The sequence below is a fragment of the Mauremys mutica genome, chromosome 18 (genome assembly GCF_020497125.1).
Source record: "Mauremys mutica isolate MM-2020 ecotype Southern chromosome 18, ASM2049712v1, whole genome shotgun sequence".
Taxonomy (NCBI): domain Eukaryota; kingdom Metazoa; phylum Chordata; order Testudines; family Geoemydidae; genus Mauremys; species Mauremys mutica.
This window is the reverse complement of record NC_059089.1, coordinates 24,168,004-24,192,885: the sequence shown is the minus strand read 5'-3', so window position 1 is coordinate 24,192,885 and position 24,882 is coordinate 24,168,004. Positions and strand designations below refer to the sequence as shown.

At 53.1% G+C, this 24,882-nt stretch overlaps 1 protein-coding gene across 4 annotated transcripts in view; it reads left to right on the top strand.

The window, feature by feature from the left end:
* Positions 1–457: 457 nt before the first annotated feature.
* Positions 458–24,882, top strand: part of PHF19 (PHD finger protein 19) — a 29,850-nt gene continuing 5,425 nt past the window's right edge. For 2 of the 4 annotated variants that reach the window (XM_044993156.1, XM_044993155.1), the window contains exons 1-14: positions 458–688; positions 4,356–4,559; positions 6,296–6,377; positions 9,195–9,290; positions 10,417–10,517; positions 12,267–12,415; positions 14,121–14,216; positions 15,544–15,612; positions 18,571–18,691; positions 20,218–20,285; positions 20,887–21,057; positions 21,745–21,832; positions 22,678–22,763; positions 23,363–23,458. In XM_044993156.1, the coding sequence (XP_044849091.1) occupies positions 4,371–4,559; positions 6,296–6,377; positions 9,195–9,290; positions 10,417–10,517; positions 12,267–12,415; positions 14,121–14,216; positions 15,544–15,612; positions 18,571–18,691; positions 20,218–20,285; positions 20,887–21,057; positions 21,745–21,832; positions 22,678–22,763; positions 23,363–23,458 (1,412 nt within the window). In that variant the 5' untranslated portion in view covers positions 458–688; positions 4,356–4,370. Of the gene's footprint in view, positions 689–4,355; positions 4,560–6,295; positions 6,378–9,194; positions 9,291–10,416; positions 10,518–12,266; positions 12,416–14,120; positions 14,217–15,543; positions 15,613–18,570; positions 18,692–20,217; positions 20,286–20,886; positions 21,058–21,744; positions 21,833–22,677; positions 22,764–23,362; positions 23,459–23,691; positions 23,822–24,156; positions 24,482–24,882 lie in introns of those variants that run through there. The other 2 variants (XM_044993158.1, XM_044993157.1) reach the window with 2 other exon arrangements.

The window sequence follows — 24,882 nt, the reverse complement described above, 5'->3', positions numbered from 1 at the left end:
CAGTCCGCGCTCCCCTGCCCCAGCTCCCTCCGCTTAAATACCGGTGGAAACTGGGGCTGCCGTGGTTGCTGCCGAAGAAAATGAGGCCCCCTAAATGCCAGTGCCCTAGGAGACCGCCTACCGGCCCTGAGCATGAATAGCTGTGTGTGCCCCTGTGTTTCGGTGTGTGGCTCTGGGTGTAGCTACCTGTAGATGTGGACAGGTGTATCTGAGTGTGTGTTTCTGGCTGCACTGCTGCGTGCACAGCTGGCGGGGGGGGTGTGTGTGGGGGGGGACTGGCTGGTTCTGGAGGCACGAGGCGGTGTCCCTCCGAGGGGACAGCGGCGGGTGTGTGCACGCGTGTCCGTGCGGCTCTTTGCGGGTGGCACACGCGGCCCTGCCTGGCACGTTCCCTTTAAATGCAGCCGGCGGGAGCTGTCAGGGCTCCGGGCGCTGCCTGGCTTCCTGCAGGAGGGAGCCGGCCGGGCGGGCGGAGGAGGCGGAGGGGGCCCGTGCTAATTACATAAGCAAAACGTAAATAATTCGCGGGAAAAAGTGAAAAAGATGGCGCCCCGCCTCAGCCGCCTGCAGCGCTGCTAGCCGGGGAGCAGCCGGGGGCGGCCTGGGGGGGACCCCGCGCCCCAGGCACTGAGCCGCCCGCGGGCAGCGCTCTCCGCCCGGCGCTGAGCCCCGAGGACTCGGCGGAGCGGTAAGGGGGGGCCCGGGGCGGGCGGGCGCGGACCCCCGGCGATGGCTCGCGCAAAGTTTGCAAGGTGACCGCGGGTGGGTGCGTGGGGGGGGGGCTGCACCGACCCGCCGCCGCCGCTGGCTCGGGGAGGGGGTGTCTGCGCTTGGAGATCCAGGCGAGAAGGAAGCTCCCCCCTCCCAGACTTCTTGTATTTTGTAGGTTTAGCTGGATTTTTTTTAGTGGGGGGGGGTCCTTTGGCGGATCCTGACATGCCCCCCTGCCGGGCTTCGCCAGGGGCTGAACCTGCTTCCTCCGGGGTGGGGGGTGTTGCATTAATTAAAAAAAACCCAGCCCCAGTTAGAGCAGCCCCCTCTCCCCAGAGCGATTGTTAGTTCAGGCACGTTGGCAGCTCGGCGGCTGCTGGCTGCAGCAGGAAAGTTAGCGAGAGAGGAGAAAACCGGACCCTCCCCAGCGGCGGTGCCGTCTTCCACGCGAGTTTTGGCCCCGCGTGTCTGGCACTTTGTATCTGCCGCATCCGCCCCTTGCCCTGCCTGGGGACCCGTTTGCCGCTTGACTCCGGCTGGCCGGGACCGTGTGTGTCTTCCCCCCCCCCTCCAAAAAAATGGATTTAATTTTGAATGTTTTTGAATCAACCAATCACAGCTCTGTGGGCGACCGGCTCCTAGGTAAGTGCATGCAGCAGGGAGTTTTGTTGCAGAGTAAGAAGCGGGGGAGGGAGGTCCTGGCTGGTGGAGAAAGGGAAAGTGGGGAGGGTGTGAGTGTAGCTGGGTGTACTCCCCTCCTCCCCAATTCACAGGGCTGCCCCCTTCTCTCCCAGCGCTGGGACATGTGGCGCCCACCCCCACCTGATGCTCTTTTCCCCCCATCGAGGGAGGGCTGGGGGCAAGCCGTGCCCATGAATGAACCTGCCCTTGCTGAAGCCCGGGGGAGCTGGCGATCTGCCAACTTCGCTTCCCAAAGCACCGCAGAGCGGCGAGGGAAAGGGGTTACCCGGGCCTGGCGCGTGTCACCGCACGGGCTGCTCCCTAGCCTGGGCTTTGGGCGCAGACCCGGTGTGTGCACGCCTGATTCCCATCTGAGCACTGGCAGAGGCTGGCCTTTGCAGGGCTGAGTAATTAGCGTAGGAAGCTTTTCCTTGGAGAGGCCACAGGGTCCTTCCCGAAAAGGGGATTAATGTCTCTGGAATGTAGGAGAGTCTCTGACGTTCCTCGGGCTGGCAGCGATTTTTCATCTTCAAATATTCACTTCCTGGCGCGAGCGGCGGAGGCTCTGCTTTTATTTCTGCTGGGGATGGGGGCCCAAATGCAAACACTGCTTTTTAACGTCAGTGACAGGAGAGGCCGGGTGTTCCTGGGCTGGCTGCTCTTCCTGTCTTAGTTCTAGTCTCTTTGAGTATCAGAGGGGTAGCCGTGTTAGTCTGGATCTGTAAAAGCAGCAAAGAATCCCGTGGCACCTTATAGACTAACAGATGTTTTGCAGCATGAGCTTTCGTGGGCGAATACCCACTTCTTCTTGAGAGATGCAAAGAAAATGAATATGATTCCACCCATTATTCTTGAAAACAAGGGGGATATTTTCAGTTTGGGACTGACTGCCTTGCTCTTGCCTGGAAAGGCGCCTTGTTCTCTAGCAAATATTTAACAAGCTGGGAATGTCATTCCCCAGGAGTAGCCCAGCTTTGCTTGAATAGGGCCAGATCCAGGGGGGAATCTAAACTGGTGTTTGTCGCGTCCTCTTCTAGCCCACTTGGTGTGCAAGTCAGACCCATTTAGACTCACCTGTGACTCCGCAGGAAAGACTTGCATTGCGTGGGCGTATCAGGCTACGCCAGGGGCCTGTGTGAGAAAAGATCATCCTGACAATTACACTGAATTAGGGGTTCCAATCCCTGTTCTGGCAAAATTCCCACTGATGTCAAAGGGATCCTGTCCCGAGTGAAGGCTGCCTTTGATTGTTAGCTGGTAATAATAGCTAAGGCTGGATTCTCATCCTCTCCCTGTTGGGTAGCATCTTACTTCACAAATGGCCCAGTGAGACTAGAGCTGGGAGAACCGGTACGGATACATGACTTGAACCTTTGCCCTGAAACTGGACACTTCTGTGTGAGGGATGGGGAAAGGAGTTTCTTTTATTTCCCATTCAAATGTGATTTTTTGCATGTTTTCTGCACTTCCGGGTTCTGTCCCAGAGCACAGACACCAAGAGCGAGTGAGGCTGCTCTCTAGGAATTTCCAGCCTGGTTCTGTGGACTCAAGAGGTTAAGATAGTTGGGAAGAGAAACCTTCAAAATGAAGCTTGCCCACTACTCGTGGATGGGAGTTTCCAAAAGCCCCGACGTCCCCTGCTTTAGCCTTTCTGTCTCTGTAACTCTAGTACCTGCTGTCTGTCTCAGAATAACAACACGAATAGTACTTGTTTTACTAAACCGAAGGCCAAACCAAATTCCCACTGAAGTCAGTGGGTGTCTCCCATTGTCTTAAGGGGAAACTGAAAGAGGTCTTAATGTCATAGTCTGGTTTAATATGAAAACCGATCAGAGGGTGACTTGCATTTTTCAGTGGCATGTAGCAGCTCGCTGGTGTGATTGCCCAGAGATCTTTGCTGGGTTTGCTTTGCTTGGCTACATTTGGACAGGCTTGCCTGAACTTTAGTTGAGAGACTCACTAACCACTAAAATTTGTCTCATCGAAGCTGTAAATTTTATTGGTAGTTTGCAGGGTGTATTCATGGTTGCGTGAAAGTCCCCAGGGTAAAACACATTGAGTTGTTTATATTTTAAATCAATTCCAGGGCATAAACTAAGGCAGGAGTATGTTTTGCAATTAAAGGGACAGTATCAAGATAAAAATCATACATCACTCAATGATGTTGTCTTAGCTGTGTTTACTAATGATATCGACGGTGATTAAAACGAAAAGTATTTTAAAAATCAAATTTACTTGATGCCATTTGTTTACTTTTTGCTCTTCACTTCTCTAGGGGAGTGAAACTTGGCTGGTCAGTATCACTTTCTGTTTATAGTCAGTTTAATTTTCATGCTGGTGCCTTGGTCCGGTGCTGCTGGATTTGGGGGTTTATTAAGAAGTGCAGAGAAATGTTTGAATTAAAATTCACAGAAATAAAAAGTAAATTCTGTCAACCCTTCAAACGCATGCCTTTTGGCCTGATGTATTTCAGACCTGACGGAGCCCTCTGAAATGAGTGGTACCAGAGGAACTCTTCTCTTTGTTCATTATGATCTTAGCTGTATGCCCTTTCCCTTGGTTTTGTTAACTGAAGGCTAATATAACTTATGTTTTCTCAAGTATAGACTGAGCCCTCTCGTTCTAAGGGCATACGCCCCTACAGCTGGAGCTAAAAGAGTGGCTATTAGCCAAGGCTGACGCAGGTTCATCAACCTCTGTTTGTGGCCCTGACACTGCTAGAGGGGAACAGAATGCCCCACTGAATGGGTTACACTAGCAATAATCCTGTGATATGCATAAGGTCTGCAACATCAGCCCCCTTATAGAGACGAAACTCCCAGTAAAGTGGGTGAGAGCTTTGCCTGGTTAAGAATGGTGAGACTGGTGCCAATGGCTCCCAGGACTGGAGAGTTTGCATGAGCAGAACTAGCTTTTCCCTATGGTGTGATGGAAAAGTCACTGAGTGTGTATTTTATTGGCAGTGTCTGCTGAGGCTCATGGAGAACGGCACACACAACCCAATCATCCGAGATGTCTATGCAGCTGCCAGCCATCTGCAACAAGCAGCGGTCAACTCTTCTGCGAATGGGAGTGGCTGCAGAGATCTGATGGTCAAACTGACGGAGGGGCAGTATGTGCTCTGCAGGTGGACTGATGGACTCTATTACATTGGAAAGATCAAGAGGGTAAAGTAGGCGTTCAAAGCTCTGTGCAGTCTAACACGGTTCTCTCTTTCTTACTTATTTATACACCAGAGATGTGCTTGAATCAGAACCTAGATCCAAGTTTTATTGGGCGGGGGTGGCCCTGGAATCTGAACCTCCCAGCAGATCCTAATTCCAATATCTCAATAATGGGAGTTACCCAAATCCTGCCTTCAAGTACCCTCAAACTTTGGGTGTTTTGAAATGAGATGGATGCATTTGTCCAAAGAGCTAAACCGAAGCCCCTGTTCTCTGATAACACTAGACCTGTGCAAACCTTCCTGGGCTCATTTCCTAAGGGCTTCCCAGGGGACTGACCCCTGCAAATCTGTTTGGAGGTTTGTCAGGCTCCAAGAGCAGTTCCTCCTCCACCTGCGCAAGTCCCCAGTCCTATCTCCTGCTCTCCAGGCCCCCAAGAACAGCTTCTTTCACATACGTTGGGCATGGGCGGCGAGTATAATAGTCATGGGGAGGCGTTGTCTCCCCTAGCTTGGCCGTCCCTGCCGCCCGACACCTGGGCCCTGGTGCCGCTCCCCTCTGGCCTCTTCCCCTACCTGCTCTGACCTTCCCCGAGGCTCCCAGGGCTTGCTGCTGCTGCTGCCTGGGGCAAGGGGGTGGGAGTGAGGAGGCGAGAGAAGGGATCCCTGAGTAACTTTACACAGTGAAGTATCAGAGGGGCAGCCGTGTTAGTCTGTATCCACAAAAACAACGAGGAGTCCGGTGGCACCTTAAAGACTAACAGATTTCTTTGGGCATAAGCTTTTGGGGGTAACTTCTTCAGATGCATGGAGTGAAAATTACAGATGCAGGCATTATACTGTCTGTATACTAATGCCTGCATCTGTAACTTTCACTCCATGCATCTGTATATTTTTGTTGGAAGTTGGCCTTTTATCAAATTACCTGAAACAAAAAATCCCAGCAACGTATTACATGTGCAATTTTATGGCAACATTTGTACTTTTTATTTCCCACAAGTTCTAGTCTTGACTCTGCCACCAACTTCCTGTGTAATGTTGGAAGACACACAACCTCTCCGTGCCTCAGTTTACTTACCTGTAAAATGAGGGGAAACCTTAACACACGTCCAACTTTTGTAAAGTAATTTGAGAGCCCTCCGTGGAAGATGCTGGCTAAGTGTTAACAGGAAGAATAGGCTTGTGAAAGCTATCCAGGGTCAGTGGGACACATCCAGTGATTGTGCTGAGATGCTAAACAGTCCGACTAGTGGGGTTAAGACCAATTCTGCAGGTGGGTGCAGATTTGGGGACTCATTCTTAGGCTGCTGGTTTCCATCCAGCCTATGTCAGTGGTGACCAGAAATCATTTCATTTGATGGCTGTTTGGTGAAATGAGTTGAGCTTCAGTCCAGTTTCTAGAGGGTAAGCAGATCATCATGTTAGTGGGCTCCTCAGCAGAGATGCCAAGGGCTGGATGAGTGTGGGAACAAATACTCACTCATCTCTCGATGGTACTCCACAGCAGAGGTGGGCACTGGTGCTGCTTGTGCAACTGATAGGTGGCAACACAACCAGCTTTGGTTTTCCGGGCTGTTAGTCTAGCATCCCTCACCAAAGCAAAATGCAACTGGATGTTCCTTTAAAATCCACATGCTGCAGTGAGTTCCCGCAGCAGAGCTGTCAGAATGTTGTGAGTTTAAAAACACGCTTAAAATGAAGGGGATAAAATTGCATCTGACGTCTCTCTTGTTTGCACAGGTAAGTGGCTCCAAACAGAGCTGTCTTGTGACCTTTGAAGATAACTCCAAGTACTGGGTCCTTTGGAAGGATATTCAGCATGGTGAGTGATGCTTTGGTCTCTTCTCCTGCCCTGGGTTTTTTTAAACAGGCAGGGACAATTCCCAACAGGGGCTCAGCAGCTTCTGCTCCTAAGGATGGACCTGAAGGCCCCCCAAACTTCCCATTTTCTCTTGTCTTGCGTGAGATCTAGACGCTGTTTATTCAAAGGTAGCTCTGGGGCATCTTCTTCCATTGCTCCCAGCTGACTCCTTTGCTGCCCTACACTGGCTCTTCATTTGGCAGGAGCTGGGATCTTTACCCTGTGGGTCTGGGTGCCAAGTTAGATGGTAGGTTTTGGTATAACATACGTGCGATGCAGCCTGACTCTGCCTCCCCCACCCAGACTCATCTAGTGAATGCCCCATGGAAACCTACTGCCTAGGCACCGGTCCCCTTCTTGCAGCACCCCATTCCCTGTCCGTAGGATTTCTGCCCCACTCTGCACTGCATGAGGACGGGGTCAGTGCAAATGCCACTAAAGTCATTCTGTTCACGCGCTGATATTTCTGATGTGCCATGTGCCAGGTCTGGATAAGGGCTCCAAATGTACCTTGCTGGGATCTGTGGGATGTATTTGCATCGCTGCATGTAAAAAAAACAAACAAACCCAAAACAAGGCATTTTAACCCTTTCAGTGCTGCCCAGAGCAGCAGGTCTGTCCAGAAAATGAGCTGTTTGTCTGAGTGGACATTCCTTTAATCCCTTGGGGCCATTTGTTTGACTGGCGATCTGGAAAATGTTAGGAGGAGGAAGAACTGTTTGGATGTTCTGGCTAGACTAATGGTGGTTCGCTGGGCTGTGTTTGTCTCTGGCTGGTGCTTGCGTCATGCCCAGTGGCAGGACTCTTATCTCTGGCTTATGTCCTGTCTGTGGGATCATTTAGCTCCATTTGTTTGGAGCTGTGAATTTTGCCGATGTGCCTGGGTTTTTCCCAAGGGGGATATTCCTCATCCTAATGGTCGAGGCTGGGTCAGGAGTCCTAACAGAGGCCACCAATGCATTTTCCCAAGGGCTAGGTGTGCTCTTCAGTGAGGCACATCTCCTGCTGCTCTCGGGGGGGTTGTGTGTCTGGTACCTGGAGAACCCTTAGCCACTGGTGGCCCAAGGAATGAGAGACTGGAACTAGGAAACAAGCCTAGGTCTCATGTGTGGCAATGCAGAGCTCAGCGGGTAGCCACGCTCCCAATCCCATCAGACTGGCCTCACGTGTCTGTGTCACCTGGACGATGAAGCTGAATAGTTCTAGTCTAGAAAAAGCAGATGCCTCAGCTGGTGCCTTTGTTCACCTAGGGCGACATTTCCCCCCTGCCCTGTGCAGAAGACCAACCCTTTCATAGCAGCTCTGTTTACCCTCTTCAGTAGAAATGCTGAAAAGGATCCAGTGTATCCTTTGGGGAGGGTTAAATAATAGGATACTTATTCTGGGATAAGAAGTGGCATTTATAAAGTGCTGCTCGTCCCATAGAATGCCATTTCCATTTTTCTTTTTAAACAAAACTTGCAGGAATAGCTTCGTCTTCACTGAAACGGGGATGGAGCAGGTGTTTGATATGCCTCTGGCAATACGTACACCTCAGTTTTAGGACAGGGAGTGAAGGAGGAGACCGTGCCCTGCTGGGACTATGGCCACTCGTTTGCTCTGGAGCAGTCCCTCACCTCTGTGTGCAAGTGATGGAATCTGCCCTCGGGGGATTGTGTGCTCATGAGGGGTGGGCTGTGAATGCGCATAGGAGTAAAGGTTGGGATGAGCTTCCACTGAAATCAAGCCTCTGGTTTGTTTTCGCTCAGTAAGGTAAGCACTTGGCCATCCATTTGGATGAGGGTGCAGCAGAGATCCTAGTTCCGTGCACCTGTTCATAGCAAGAAGAAACTGAGGGAAAGAAATGTGGCCTAGCAGCATTATCTTGAAATAGGAGGACTTTGAAACTTCCCAGAGACAAGAGCAAGTCTTTAAACCTTTCATTTTATTTCTGATCCAAAGACAAAGGGGGAAATCATGACTCTATTTTAGTGAATGGGAATTGCACTCGGAATATATAAATGCTGCTAGAGCCTGTGTCTCTTCTCACACCGGTACAATTCTATTGATCCAATGGATGTACTTTGGATTTGCCCTGGTGCGAGTGAGATGAGAGTCTGGCCCATAGAGCCAATTTATGGGCTGCCTTGGTACAGAAGTCTTGATTTTGCTACAGGCCAAAAAAAAGCTATACATTATCCTGCTCTTGGATGTATCTTCACAAGTGCATGTCATGGGAATGATGTGGTTTTTTTCACCCCAGTTTTCTGGCTCAGCTCTATGCACACTTCAGAGTTTTGCCAAGTCTGGCGGGTGTAGGGGCCAAGACAAAATCTGCTGGTTCTGATCCAGCAGGTCAGTTCTTAGCTGGAGTTTCTGCAGATGCCGGCAAGCCTCGCTTTGGTACGGGTGTCCCTCCCAGACAGACCTGTGAACGTATGTTAGCTGAAAAGCAAATATCATCCTTCTTGGGGGGAACTATTCTCCTCTAGGACCCAAAGTGGTGTCTGAACAGAAGCATGTGCAGGTGTCCAAGGGGATTCTGGGTTGGGTTCCCCGTGTAGAATGTTCTGGAGTAGGCTCTAGTCTGCACATAGGGGTTTAACTGCTGGTGAGCCCGTGGTCGAGCCAGGAGAAGAACTTAGGAGCTGCCCAGGTTCTTTCCTTTAACCATTTAATGTGGAGCGTGTGTGTTTGAGGGTAGAAATAGAATTTTGCCAGCGGACCCTCTTCCCCACCCCCTCCCTGGCATTTCCATCATGCATCTCTGAACCCGCTGCTCTCTTGCTCTCTTCTTAGCTGGTGTCCCCGGAGAAGAGCCAAAGTGTAACATCTGCCTGGGAAAGACATCAGGGCCCCTGAACGAAATCCTCATCTGTGGAAAATGTGGTCTAGGTAAGAACGAGTGCTGCTCCAGGTGGAGTGTGATGTCCCCTGAATGGTGGAACTGCTTCAGATTCCAGTGCTCTTCTCAAAGTGGAGAGGGGCCCAGCATGCCTGGTTCGCCCTCCTGCAGGCTCTGTGCTGCAAGGGAGCACGGCTCCCTTCCTTCGACATTTCTGGCTGACCCTGGCAGTGACGGTGGCTTTCGTTTTTCTGTATTTTCTGGCCCTGAAGGGCCACAATGTCATTGTTCGGGAGGGAAGGAGAAAATGAACTTTTCTCACAGAGTAGCAGATCAAGAGGGAGAGGCAGGGGATCCGCTTGTCCCCTTTTACACTAAGCTGATACTTAGCGTTGATTAATGCGAGGTACCCGATGAGCAGAGCCGGCTCTTTCCCCAGTACGGTGCCATGTGTCCCTCTGACATACAGTGAAAACGGGTGGCAGTCGCTGAAAGCCAGGTGCCCAGCTTGGCCACTCAAAGGCAGAATCCCCGTTGGCTTCAGGGTCCCAGCACTGCTGTGAGACAGGTTAGAACCCCAGAAAGCAGCCGAGGAGTTTGGTGATGTTTCGTGTGTGGTTGTGAGCAGAGTGTGTGTACGTTTGGGGGAATGACCGGGGGGTGGGCTGCATGGGGCTGCGTGTACGTTTGGGGAGGATGAATGAGTGTGCATGGGGCGGGTAACAGGCAGGGGTGTTTGCGGGGGATGATTGGAGGGCGTGTGTGGTGTGGATGTATTGGCAGGATGAGTGGGGCTGTGAATGGGTGTCCGTGGGGAGTGTAAGTTTACGGGGGATGGGATGCAGTTAATGTTTCCTTTTGGTTCATTGAAACCCCCCCCAGGTTTCCCATGGCTCTAATATGCCGGCTGCAGGGGAGCTGTCGTTAATGCTGGATGCGTGCTGAGCTCCAGGCTGGCCTGTCTCTGGCAGGGAGAACCTGGCGTTATCCAGTCGGGGCTACGGGACACCGTTTAATCCCCTTCCACGACCATTAGTGGCTGCGGTTATTGGGTGTGTTTGCGGCTGTGCCACACCTGTGCACACACAGCCACTGCCTTCTCATTGGCCAGCTAATCTGTGTGCTCCCAGGAGGCTCTTGGCTCGCTGTACACTGATTGTCCCGACCCTCCTCTAGGTTACCACCAGCAGTGCCACATCCCGGTGGTGGACAGCAGCGACGGCCCCGTGCTGACGCCCTGGTTTTGTCGGAGATGTATATTTGCCCTGGCTGTACGGGTGAGTGAGGCTCGCTGTCCTGCTCGCCAGGTCTCTGGTCCGTTTTGGTTCTGGGGTGTGGCAGTTACAAGTTAGCTCCTTCCCTTCCGGGGGCTGCCAACCCCAACAGGAACCTGCCCTGCCAGGTGATGTTTGCTGGGCAAACTCTCTGCAGTGAGTGGCTGACTGCGCTGGGCTTACCCCGGCTCTTGGTGCAGGGGTCAGCTTAGGGGGACCGCGCAGAAGAGCCCTGCATTCCTATGGAGGGGTGAAGTCCTTTGTAGCTGATGGCAAGGGGGCAGGATCCCCCCCTCTGTGCAGGGACGGAAGGGAGCCAGTTTGCATTGCCCCTGCTCGGGGGCTGCCGGTTCAGCACCCGCTGCTGCCTCTGGAAGCCCACCCTAACTTGTGCCCCGTGGCAGGGCACAGAACCATAAGGATTCACCTTGGCTGTGCCCCCCACGTGGGGCAGGGAGAGCTCCTGCAGTGCTGGCCTAGCTGTCTCAGTGCGTCGGGGGGGCCCTGCTGCAGGGAGGGAATTTACCGGCAGGGGGCAGGGCAGCCCCTTTGCACCAGCCACGCTGGCAGAAGGAAGCCGTGCTGCAGTGGGGAAGTCACAGCTCGGTCAAGGTCTCAGCTGAAATAACCGGGGAAAATCCTGGAAAACATTAAAAAGTGACTGTTACTCCTGGGACCTGCCCATTTTAACAGGGGAAAGGGACTTAACCCCTCGTTCCCTGCCTCCTGTACACCAGCTTTGTTCCCTTTCACTCCAGCCCCAGCTCCTGCCAGTGGGCGTCAGTGGCCAGAAAGCCCTCCTGAGAGGCCCTTGCTACTAGTGCCCATGTCAGGCTTATGGAGTAGAGATGGGCTTAAGCCACAGAGCCCAGCCCTGCACCCTCCAACTTCTGAGGGAGCACCGCCAGGCCTGTATCAGTGTAGAGAGAAATTCAACTCCCAGGCTTTGCCTGGCACTCGCTTCTCTTTGCCCCAGTAGGCTGTATTCCGTGATGGATTGATTTACACAGTACCTTTCACGGGGACTGAGGTCCTGGACGAGGAGACCTAAATTTTCAAAAGTGACTAGTGATCTGGGGGCCCCACCTAGCTGCTGCCCTTTAAAGGGGCCTGCTTTTCAGAGAGTGCTGACCCTCTGCCCTGTGCAGATCGGGCCCTTTTAAGGAATATCTTGCTAGAGAACCCAGAGGTGGAGACCGCTGCAGTTGTTGTCACTCTGGTGACCGTCAGCCGACATGAACCCCAGGCTGATGTAACACTAGGGGATTGCACGTACTGGAAGTAGAGCGTTGGGGAATTCAGGAATGCAATAGCAGGGAAAGAGGACATGTTTTCAGCTAAGGCTGAAAAAACACTATGGGAGCAGCAGCATGAGTGTCTGGCAGGAGTTGCAGTTGAGCAGCCCAGCACTCCTTCAGCACCTTTGTTGGAAGAGGCTCATTCGGCTTTACCCTCATGGATTTGTTTCCACGCTTCCCACTGGGTATGACACCCATTTTGCAGGTGGGAAAACTGAGGCACAGAGAGGGGACGTAACTGCTGGGCAGCTTTGGGCTAGTCAAGTGCCAGAGCACCCTGACTCTCAGCCTCCTGCTCTGACCACGAGCTCCTTTCAAACCTGGGACCTGAGCCTGCATCCTTGCGGCTGATGGCAAAATGCCCATTGCCTTCAATGGGGCCAGGCTCACGCCTCTAGTGACAAGCTTCCTCGTGCACGGCTGTGCTGACCCTGTGTTCTGGTTGGTCCTGCAGAAAGGGGGCGCCCTGAAGAAGGGAGCCATTGCCAAGACGCTGCAAGCCGTCAAGATGGTGCTGTCCTACAACCCGGAGCAGCTGGAATGGGATTCTCTGCACAGGACCAATCCGCAGCAGTGTTACTGTTACTGCGGCGGCCCTGGAGAGTAAGGCCCCAAACTTATTACACTGCACTTGGGTTTGAATGTGGCGATCAAAGATCAGACTTGTAATGGTGTGACGTGCCCCCTCCTCCGGTATACCCGAGACAGCCGTGTCCCCGTGGGCTCACTGGGCCTGCACAGCGGCAGGGATCTATGCGAGCGACTCTGATGGCAGCATCCGGCCCTTACTTACCAACTCCTGTGGCTGATGCATGATCCAGACTAGAACGCAGCTCCCTCTCCCATAACTGTTTGCTGAGCCGGGCCAGGGAGAGCGAGACAGAGTGCGGGGGACAGAATACGCCCAGGAAGCAAACCAGGGCCGCTTCGATTTCAGTCACTGTTCAGACTCAAACTGCACTTTAGTCCACACGAGCCGGGCTGTTGAGTGTTACTCTAACACCACCTCAGCTCGGTGAGGGAGACGGACAGAGCTGGCTGGCACAGACTGACTCCCTGGGCTGTTTTTGATCTTTGTATCATGGCAGCAGCTGAGATCAGGGCCTTGTTGTGCCAGGCATGGTACAAAAACATAGGGAGAGACAGAGCCTGGCACAGTGAAGCTTCCAGTCTCAATAGACAAGACGGGCAAAGGACGTGTCATTATCCCCGCCGTATCGGTGGGGCACTGGGGCACAGAGCTGAAGGCTTGCCCACCAATGCAGAGGAAGACTGTTACAAAGCCTGGGACTGGTGTCCCAGTCCATTACCTTAACCACTAGGCCATCCTTCCTCCCTAGGGCAAGTGTGAGATAGAAGGTCAATTCCTGGGAGAGGCTTTTTTGAGGGTGCGGTTCTCACCCAACATGCACGTGTCAGGTTCTGATTTTGCAGCATTTCCCATTCCCCCTGAATGTGTCTGAGCAGGGTGCCCTGTCCCTGGGAGGAAGGCGATGGGTTGCAGTTCACTCAGCGCTCCGGGATGCAAGAGCTGCTTCCCCTGCTGTAACAACAAGCTGCAGGCAGGAATCCCCCATCCGAAAATAACCCAGTTGGGGAAAGTCACGGACAACCAAAATAACCATCTAGAGAGCTGCTGCACGGTGCATTTGCAGTGAGGCTTCCTGTGTGCTTAGCTGGGAGAGGCTGCTGAGAAAGCCAGCTGTTCCCGAGAGCTGCTGAGGGGTGAGGTTACCCGTGTGACCAACACACCTAATCCAGCGGGAAAGGCTGCGACCAGGTAGCTTTAGTTACTGAACTTACATTTGATCAAAAATATTGTTGGGGAATCCAGGTCTGGGTAGACCCTGGGCTCTTCCAAGGAGCCCCTGGTTAAGTGCCCAGCGCCCATGGCAGTTCAGTGTGGCTGGCTGACTTCTTTGCCTCCTTCGAAAACTCCATCTGGACCCCCCCTTGCTCCTCCTTTTTAATGTAAATGTCAGTGGCGTTTTTTTTCCCCAATGACAGCTCTTCCCCTGCAACATTACAAACCCAGACCCAGGAGGCCTGATTCTCCACTGTCCTGCGCCTTGCGCCTTCATTTCCACCAGTGTGGAGGGGGTATGGAATTCTGCCATTCCCATTTGGGGAGCGTTGCACGCCCATTTTGCACACTTACTTTGCCCCAGTGTCAACGCCTGCCCAACATGCTGCGCAATCGAGAATTTTCTCCATTCACCTGTAGGGCACCATGTATAGCAAAGGGATTCTGGTCATAATGCGCCTCGGGCCACCTCCGAGAGTGTTGAAATCTGGTCTCTCTTCCCAGATGGTACCTGAAGATGCTGCAGTGTTACAGTTGCAGGCAGTGGTTCCATGAGGCCTGCACGCAGTGCCTTAGCGACCCCATGATGTTTGGAGACCGGTACGTCCTTCCCCAGCTCACCTTGGTTTGTTCTGTGCATCCCTGAGGGTCGAGCCAGAGTTGTGAATTGGTCAGTCTGTATGTCCTCCCCCAGCTGACTGTTAACACGCTCACAGCTGCGTTGGGAGCAGCTGGAATCAGTGGGGTTGGGTCTCTTCATCCCAGGCTAACGGCTTCCTTCAGGTGTCCTGGGAATTGCTGCTCAGCTGAAATCCTGGCTGGTTGCTTGGCCGAGAGCTGCTGGATTCCAGCAAGCAGCGGTCCAGAGAGAGCTGCTGGTTTGAGTTCACTGACTGAGCGAGTCTCTCCCTCCGTCTTGTCTACGTGGACACTCAGAGCATGGCAAGCCGGGGTGCAAGTCTGCCCTGCTCTAGCCTGCCGGGCCCGGGGACCCTGCTGCTGCGCACTAACAGTTCCCGAGTGGGATTTGGAAGCACCCCGACGAACTGTTTGTGTGCAGCAGCGGGGCCTGCATGGACACTTGGTGGGTGGATGGCTAATGTGGAGCAGATCTGCACCCCGCTTGCTGCGCACTAACTGTGCATGTGTGGACAAGCCCCAGGTGGTGCATATCTGGCTGTGTGGGGGGGAGGGGAGTCCTTGCCCCTTTGTGGGGAGGGAGGGTCTGTAGCTGGGAGATCGCTCCTCACTCATTTCTAACCCCCCAACCCGGCGCAGTCAGGGAGCGTTCTGGCAGGCAGCCTGCAGCCAGGAGGCTGCCAGGCACAGCAGAGAGAATGGCTTTGCTCTGCTGATCTGAAGCAACTGGCATGGGCCACGCCACACCAGTGCAGAGGCAGGGGCACGAGCCTCTCGTCCCCTCCCCGGGCATTGGTGGCACATCTCCCAGCCACATGTGGTAGGCAGAGGAGAGTGCCATGCTGGGGTTGGATTCTGCCTACCCAGCCCAGCAGGCAGAGGGGTGCTTCGGTTCCTCTCTAGCAACCCCCTCTGGCTGACCCAAAGGGCTCTGCAGTGACCTTCTCTGCAGCTGAGGACGGGAGTGGGGCAGGGGCTGGAGGAGGGAGTGAAGCCTGCAAGCATTGCCTGGGGGAGCAGAGTGACTTTGGCCCCAGTCTGGGCCAGAGGAGAACACAGCCTGGCACATGCAGGGGGATGGAATCTACCGCAGCCATTGCCCCACATGGGCACAGAGGATCCTGCTGTAATGCTGAGACCCGCTGCCCTTTGGGGAGGATGGGCTGAGCCTCGGGCTGTCCTGTGGGAGAGATGAGCCCAAATCCATCCCCCTTCTGAGCTGCCCCTCACCTTACCATGCGTTTCTCTCTCTCTCTCTCTCTCTCTTTTTTTTTTTTTTTTCCCCCAGGTTTTATGTGTTTTTCTGTGCGGTGTGTAACCAGGGGCCAGAATACATCAAGCGCCTGCCCTTGAGATGGTAAGAGTTGGAGTCACTTTGGGACCAAGAGATCAGGGCTGGAAGCTGGGGCTCCCAACTGGCGGGGCGAAGCCCTGACTCCTGGGCTGCCAGCCTCCCCCTGAGCTTCTCTCTCGCTCGGTTAGGGACTTTCAGAGTTGTTCCTGGAACTGCAGGGTCTACGAAGCGCCTCCACATGGCCCAGGGTTGTAACTGTCCCTTGGAAGAGACGTAGCCAAGCAGATGCATATGCTGCAGCAGAGCGAGGTCATTGCCTTGATATTTTCTCCTATACCGGGGCGCTATTTATGGCTGCTGCAGGAATGGTCGGATCAGGAATGGTCGGAGAGGGACAGAGGGACGGCTTCTCTGAGGGGTTCTTTACTTTACGGCGTGTAATACACAGCAACAAGGCTGGGAGCCACTGTTCAGCACAGGGAGAAGGCCAGAGAGAAGCCTGTGTCTAATGGATTCCTTTCCCCTTGGTGCCCCTTGGAGTGCAGAGTGAAGTGTCTTCAGCTGTCGCTTTCCTCTGGGAACTTTCTGTGCAGTTCGGGGTGGGAACAGAACCCCGCTCCGCCCGTCTGGCTCCCTGATCAGCAGTTTGATCATCAGGAACCCTTTATCTTTCCTGGGCCTCGTGGCTCTCCCCCTCAGTCCTGCACGCAGCAGGGGCTGGACTTAGGATGGAGGAGGAGGAGTGCTGAATGTGGAAGTCTCCAGGGTTCCCCTGTTAATGGCGTCCCCAGGCCCGCCTAAGATGCACACTGAACTGAAGCTGCGTCTTCATGCAGTTACTTGGCCCAGCAGCCCGATCTCACACGCGTTTTTAAAAATCAACGGGCCTGGCTCTTAAAGTTGCCGGGCAGCCGCAATCCCATCCCACGTGGGCGGCCGCAGCCCCGCCGAACGTCCAGCTCACCATGTCCTGCGTTCCAGCCTAGTGAGCATCCCTGGGTGAGGGCCCCTTTCCCCCCCAAGCTTTGGGGATCTGTGTGGAGGGGCCATTTGCATTTTATTGGTGGGCCCAGGATTTATTTTATAGTTTTGGGTGCATGAAAATGTTTCTGCCCCGTCTGTCCTGACCCGCTCTTCCAGCCCAGGGCTCCACACACAGCTTTGCTGATGCCCCTTAATCCCAACCTGCAGAACTGCTACCCGGGTTGTTCCAGTCCCAGGCTCCTCACTTACAATCCTCTGATGCAGTTCACTCTGACCTTCAGCACCCCTTCTTTTCATGGCTAGCTCACGCTAATCGGGGATCCAGTGTGTGAGCTTCAGTGATCAGCCTGTGCCAGGCAAGCTGGAGCATGGTTCAGTCCCATAGGGGAACAGGCCTTGCCCCTAAAACTGGTGCATGTGTCTGTGGAGTCAGTTAGGGACTAGTGGATGGAAGTTTCCTGATAAGCAGAAAGAGGGTGATTTGTTTTGTGCCTTAAATGGGGAGGCTTCTGACCTTCCTTTGTGCTCCAGAACCGTGGAGCTCCTGGAGGTCAAAGGGAATCAGCTTGTCTATGCTCCTGCATAGTACAGGAGCCTCACACTGGCATGTCACCCTCTCCCTGGTGCAGGGAGGTTGCCAGGATCTTTGCAGCTTTGGAGGCATCATCTGAACTGGCCCTGGCTAGTTCTGTTCTGAGCCTTTTTTCTGACCTGCAAGCCAGCCCGGGGCTTCTCCTGCTCCGGGATTCAAGCTGTGTGGCACTGATTTCTAAGGAGGTTGGATCCATGCTGCATGCTTGCCCTATTGTATGTGAGCCAAAGTACATATTTGCCAGCAGATAAATCACCCAGGTGATCTGGCCACATGTCTCTCTCTTTAGTTAAGGGATTAAGTGCAAGTTTATATAGCAGAGACATTATAGGTCAGAGGATAAATAACACTTTCCCCTTCTCTAGTGCTTCTTATCTGAGGCTCTCAGAATGCTTTACATGTTTATATTAATGAATTCCCACAATCCCCCACGGTAAAGTGTATCAAGGATATACAGACATTGTTTAACCAGCCACTGAAATGCAGCCACCTCTGGGGTGAAGTACAGTAGCTGTTAAACGGGGTATGCCCATGCTGTGCAGCTGGTTTAGAACAGGAATAGAGGGATACCGTATATAACGGGGGATATGTATCCAGGGAGGCAGGATGTAATGCAGCCAGGATCTATTTTTATGTGACTAGGAGCCTCTGTGGCCAGCTGCCAGCCTCCTGCACTTTTTGTTTTTCAGCTAATATTAGATCAGCCAGGAATCCCCCTCCCCACTACTTTCACTGAAGCACTGAGCATGTGGCTGAAACTGACAAAAAGCCAGGAAATTAGGCATGAATCCTGGCACTCCGCAGGTTAGCCAACCTGGTGGGGCTCAGGTATTTCAGCACGTGGCAAATCTCCCCGCATGCAGAGCCCCTTGCAGGATTTTGCCAAACAGGTCAACCTAACAGCCACTTAATCCTCCTTTTCCTGGCTGCCCTTTGATGGATTTAAACCAGCCCTTTAGTTATTCCTCTAATCCACTTTTGTGCATGTGCAAATACAATGGAACCTGCTATGACTCTCCAGACCTGCACAGTAGCTACATTGTCCACGTCCTAGCCAGCATCCCATGCTGCAGATTAACACAATCTGGTCTCAGGCCTTCTCCATAGTGCAGGATGCACCACTGGGTTTCGCTGAGAGGACATGTCTGCTACTGCCTGAAGAACGGCAGCTCCGGGGAAGGGACAGGTTACTTTCTTCCCCTGCTCTGCTATCAGCCATGTAGACTCCATCCATCACACCCCTTGAGCAGCCAAGGGGTTACTTGGAGTAGGATCAGAGGCGAATGGCAGGAGTGGGGAGAAGGCAGCTGCCATGGAGATGGCAAAGCCAGAGCGGGAAGCTCAGGGTTGCAAACCTGAAGTAAATGCAAGTGCATCTGAAAGCAGCTCCTGGCCTAAGCGGGGCCTGCAGAGTCTCAGCTGCTGTTGCACCTTTGCTCCCGCAGGGTCGACGTTGTCCACCTGGCCCTCTATAATCTGGGCGTCCAGAGCAAAAAGAAGTACTTCGACTTTGAGGAAATCCTCGCCTTTGTAAATCACCACTGGGATCCTTTCCAGCTCGGAAAGGTACAGAGCTGGGGCCTGGGATGGGGTGGGGGAAGGCAGCTCGGAGGGAACGATAGGCGGCTGCAGGGGAAGTGACGCATGGACCATCCACCCCTTAAAGCCAGGAATGAGGCCGGGCTGACTCCAAAGAGAATAAACCCAGGGTTGCTTTGGGAGCCTCTGTTCCTGTCTGCTCAGACAGCAAAAGGGGAAGCTCCCGAGTGTCACTCAGAGAGGGAGGTGAATTCAGGTGTGTTTAATAGCGAAATCCCGTGGTGATAAGCTGTGTCTCTCTGCACTCTGGGTGTCTCTATTAGTGGGAAGGACCCATAAACCGCAGGATGCATTTTAATAGCACTTGTTTGCAAAGGCTTGGAGCAGGGGGCCGGGATGGTCGCCTTTCTGTGCGCTTCCTCGAGGGGCTCGGTGTAGGAGGTATAAAACCGCCTTTGCCTGACTCTCTTCCTTGGGTGTTCAGGGGGGTTGGCCACAGTGGGGTGGATTTTGTGGCTCTGGATGGACTTGGCTTGTTGCCAGCTTAGAAGCCAATTGTTAGCAGGTGATGGTACAAGGTGCCCGGGCACTGCGGGGTTTGTGGTAATTGTTCAGTCAATGACTGTGTGCAGGGCAATCGGGGAGACAGAGGGCACCTGACTGGGGCATTACCAGGGCTTGCAAGATTGACTCTCATTCTGCCCGCCCACGGCGCACTCCCTGTAACCACCCACTCGGCCAGTTCCCTGGCATGGATTCCATCCGGCAGCTCTCTGGCTGGCAGAGGAGCTGGGTTTTATGGGTGGACGGTGTTGACTGTAGACCTGCTGTAGTCCCCGTGGCAGCTGATTTGTTGGGCAGGGCTGCTGGTAGCTTTCCAAAGAGGCTGGGGATGGGCTGCTTAACCACTGCAACGCTCAGTCTGGGGCCCTGAGCAGCTTCACTGTGCCCCCTGTGGCATGAGGCCCTGGGCAATTGCCCTGCTTGCGACCCCTTAACGCCAGCCCTGGCTTTTATATGCAGAAAACCAGATGTTGTGGCACAGGTGGGCCACGGAGATTTTATAGCATGTTGGGGGGGCCTCAGGAAGAACAAGTTTGAGAACCCCAGTCCTGACCTACCGGTGTCAGCCTTGTGCCAGTGTGTGAGAACCAGAGGGAAACGGACAAGGCTAGTTTTGCTGTCCAGGCCCAGTGACGTGCAGGAAGTAAATGCAACAATCATTAGTTTAAAAGAATAAATAAATAGAGCAAAGCAAGAGGAGGGATTTTAACTGTCTTAGGAACCCAGCGTGCTGATGTCCAAACAATAAACGCGGCCTGAGCGTTTGCATCCCGGAGGCCTGTGGGGTTCTGTTGGCTGAGCGTTTCTGAGCTTTCCGATCAAACCTGCTCAGACCAGAGCAGAAAACTGTAGCGTGGGCTCCCCCATTTGTTGAAGTTCGGAATAACCACGGTGACGCTAACGAGCTCTCTAGCCAGCGTGTGCTCTGTGCTTTGCTGATCACATGTTCCAGTTACTGAAATGACCTTTTGGCCAATGCTTTATCCCAGCTGACCAGCACTCCGGCCTCAGAACGTGCGCCACACCTGCTCAATGCACTCAACAGCTACAAAAGCAGGTGAGCCCGGGCGAGGGGACTGTTTGATGCAACATTTCAGCTTCAGCAGGTGTGGGGAAGCTGGAGGCAGGGCCGGCTCCAGAGCCCAGCGCGCCAAGCAGGCGCGTGGGGCGGCGTTGTCGGGGCAGGGCGCCATTTAGCTCCGGCGGACCTTCCGCAGTCATGCCTGCGGGAGGTCCACCGGAGCCCGGGACGAGCGGACCTGCCGCAGGCATGACTGCGGCGGGTCCCCTCTTCCCGCGGCTCCGCTTGAGCTCCCGCAGGCATGACTGTGGCGGGTGCGCTGGTCCCGCGGCTCGGAGGGAGCTCCCGCAGGCATGCCTGCGGATGCTCCACCGGAGCCGCGGGACCACCACACCCGCCGCAGACACTTCTGCCCCAGCCGCGGGACCGGGGAAGGGCGGCGCAGCGCGGCGCCCTGCTTGGGGCGCCGTATTTTATAGAGCCGCCCCTGGCTGGAGGGGCTGAAATGACTGGGTTTGCAGGGTTTAGGTGTTGAGGTAGGATGGGTGGGAGAGGGGAAGAGTTTGGCTATGAAGGCTCCCATTCAGAGCTTACAAATCCCCTTGTGATCTATTGATTTTTATCTTCTGCCCTCTAGATTTTTGTGCGGTAAGGAAATCAAGAAGAAGAAATGCATCTTTCGCCTGCGAATTCGTGTCCCGCCAAACCCCCCAAGCAAGCTCCTGCCAGAGAAAGTACCAGGTTTGGGTGAGAGTGGAGCTTCTGAGCTGAAGAAGAGAGGAAAAAGCAAATACGCCCATAAAAACGGGTCTGTGTCCACGCTTTCACTTCACACTGTCCTCTCCTCCTCCGCGTCTGTCCTCTTAAGAAAACTGGCTTCCCCATAAACCCTTTGAGCTTTCCCTCCATAGAATGTCCGCTTCTGTCTTAAACTCTGACACAGAAATGATAAGTCATGGGGTCCCCTGGGTTATGCAGCATTCCCCAGTTCTTTCCCAGCCACAACAGTAAAGCAGCTTTCCTAAGCTCTCTTGATAATTTTCTCTGTTTCACAGCAAACAAACAGAGAAATTAGATTAAAAACATAGACACTGTTTCTGGACAGTTGCAGTGTAATATTATTTTATTCCTTAGAATTCAGAACACACAAGAACCCCAAAACAGAGAGAAACAAACCAGGCTGCTCCATAAAACAGAGAGGCCACAACTCACACCACCTTATTGTAACTGTCTCTTTGCAAACTGACTACTAAGCCCTGATCTCTCACTTCTCTCCAGAGCCCCTTAGGCTTCAAGCAGGACTAGGATTTCAAACGGCAGCTTGTAAATTTTAGAGTTTTCCAAAGAGCACACTCCCCACCCTAGGATTCTCCCTGGCTGCTTGGAACCAAAACAGAGATTCTCTATACGCCCCCCTCAGGCCTGTTACGTGATTTGCAGTCTCCCAGCAAGTCTGACTCTCATTGTTCTTTGTGTTTGTTCTTTGCTTTCACAGTTTGCTGCCGCATGAATTTCAACAGCAGAAAAGGCGAGTTGCTAGAAGAAAAAGATCAAAATTTTTGTTGGAGGATGCTATTCCCAGTGTTAGTTTCTCGCTACTCTTTCTTTTGTTACTATCCGTGGTGTTGTTTTTCAGGGGTGAATTATTGAAGTTATTTGCTTTTTGTTTTTCAAACACGGACCTCGGCAAGATCCCTGTGCTGCTGCTACCAACAGACATTTAGGAGGCTTGAATGCTTTCCTCAATTCGCTGTTTTTCCATCCAGCATAGGCCGCGCACTCTCCAGGCAGAGATGACTAATAAAGGCAGGATCAAAGTGCCAATTTGAAAGTTTGCCCTGCTGGCCACAAACCAGCCTTCTGATGCCAGTAACAAGAGGCTCAGCGCAGGGAGTTCCAAATACGTCTCTTTAAGTGTCTTCTGGTGGCTAGAGCACTGGGATGAAAGTTGGGTGTCTCGGGTTCTGTTACAGGATTTGCCACTGACTTGCTGTGAGACTTGGTCTCTGCCAGCATGAGGTGTAAAAATTGATGAAACCATTGTAAAAGACTTTGACATCCTCAGATGCATCAAGTATAATTGTCCCCCATCCTTCCAAACGCCGTCACAGCTTCTCAGTTACAGATGAGAACCAGGGAAAACGGAACCTCAGCTGGCATGGGACATGTAATTATTTTTAATGAAAAAGGTGCCTTTAGAAAAAGAATGGATGGGATTCCCCACAACCCTCCAGCTGCGCCCAGCTCCAAACGGCAGCCTTCTGCATGCCTGCTTTGCAGAGGGGTAAGGGACCGTCCAAAGCACAGGTCATCTCCGAGCGTGCAGTAGATGGAAGCAGGAGACCAACGGGGGTAGGAAACGCTGGCTGTGATTGCTCACACCGAGTCATGCTGTCAGCTCATGAATATACTCCTTTTTGTAATGCAGAGTGACTTCACCTCGGCTTGGAGCACAAACCACCACCTGGCCAGCATATTTGACTTTACACTGGATGAAATTCAGAGCTTAAAAAGGTAAACGGCACATCTGTCCTGGGGGGGCAGTAATGCCTGATGGTAAGAAGAAACCACGCCGGGTTTCTGTGCATGCGTCTCCGCTCTTTGCCATGCCGGGGGTAGCCATCACCGTGGTTCGGGGGTTGCCCTCTTCACTCCCTCGTGTGCTGGGGAGAGGAGAGATGCCCAAAGGTGAAAGATGTTTGAGGAGCTTACTTGGACAAATCTCCAGTCCCAGATTTATATGAGGAATCAAGATTTTCAGTGGGCACCAGCTAATCTACTTGTGCCCTGTTGGGAAATGGAAGCTGGAGGGTGGGGAGCCCTTGCTGGCTGCTAGTGAAAGCCCCGTCTTGGCAGCTCTGGAAGTCCTAGGGGTCTGTGCTGGTTACTATGTTCTTGTCTGAATTCTGGGCTTTTAACTAACGCAGTGCAGGCCCCCCGGCTGTCCTGATAGGGACGCACGCTGCTGCTCTCCTGAATGTCACCGAACAGGCTGCATGTTTTAGCTGACATTCTGTTTGGAGCTGGGTCCTGTACGTACGCAGCAGGAAATGCTGGGCTCGCACCGTGGCTGAGGTCTGGTCAGGATTGACTTCGGTCTCTCTCCCTTTCAGTGCCAGCTCAGGGCAGACTTTTCTTTCTGACCTGGATTCCACAGATGCTGCCAGCACATCTGGCTCTGCGATAACGAGCTTGTCTTATGAATCGAGGTAAGGGGAGAGGCTGGGCTGGGCTGAGACTAGGTTCTTGCCCTTTTGATTTTTGCATTGATCTTGACTGCACTTGACTGCTTTCTTTTAAACCCCTTTGTTTCTCCAACCCCTGACATGATCCTCATTAACTCTCCATTCACCCTGTCCTTCCAACCTTTGGCTTAGGTAGAGTTAGCTCTTGATAATGATTGGTCTCTGGAAGTTATCCTGGACTTCTCTCTTCCCTGCAGTCTCTCTCAGGGCTGGGCATGCTGCCTCCCAACTGCTCTGCACCCAGAGTATTTCCAAGTATTGCTCATCTTTCTCTGTCTCTGCCCTGACACTGATTAACTGGAGACCGTCACCAGACATACGTGCCTGGCTGCAGGAAAACCCAGCTTCTGTTTTTTAAATCTCTTCACAAGGATACGCTGCGAAGAAGCTGGTCCCAGGTGGTCCTTGGGCACCTGCCAATAAGGATTCCTGTGTCCTTGTCTTGGGGACTCCGCCCACTGTACAGCTGATGCCCACAGCTGGTGGCCAGTTTGTTCAGTGCCTATTTGAGATCATTAAATAAAACTGCCTATTTTCCTGCCATCTCCTTGGCGGGGTGAGGGAAGCGCTGTGGTTAATGCAGAAGGACTGGCCCTGCATTCCTCGGTAAGCAAAACTACCCTTGGCTTGCCTGGAGCTGATGGGAGCTTTTACATTCGTAGGGACAGAGACTCGTTATTCATGAACTGGCAGCTTTACTGAACACATCCACTCTGCCTAGCCATCTCCATGGGATGTCTCCTGCCCTGCAGTCAGTGCTGTGCAGAGCCCTGCTGAAGCACCTCACACAGCTAAATGGATTAAAGCTCACAAGCCCCTGGGAAGCTGGCATTAGCGTCATCGCAGAAATGGGTCCATCTAGGCGCAGCTGGCCATGTTCCGAGAGGGGTACTAGGATATGTCTACACAGCAAAAGAGACCCGCGGCAGTGACTCTCGGCCGGCGTCAACAGGCTCGCAAGTCTCGCACTACAGGGCTAAAAATAGTGTAGCTGTTCGGACACGGGCTGGAGCCCAGACTCTAGCCAGAGTCTGAGCACCCATACTGCTGTTTTTAGCCCTGCGAGCCTGAGCCAGTTGACCTGGGCTCTGAGACTTCCTGCTGTGGCGTTTTTCGTGCCACGTAGCCATAACCTTAACCAACCTTTGGGACTCTAAGACAATGTAACTTCAACCTTCTTCCAGTGCCTGAGTTACAGAAGTTGTGAGCCCAATTCAGAGATGAGTCTGATACGATAAACAGTCAGTGGCAGAGGCAAGACTAGAACCCAGGAGTCCCGATAACCAGCCCAGGGTCTATCCACTAGACCACACCTTCCTGTCCTGTAACTCACCAAGAGTTATCCTAACAAGGGGAGCTGCCTCTCTTCCTACTAATTTGAGCCTCGG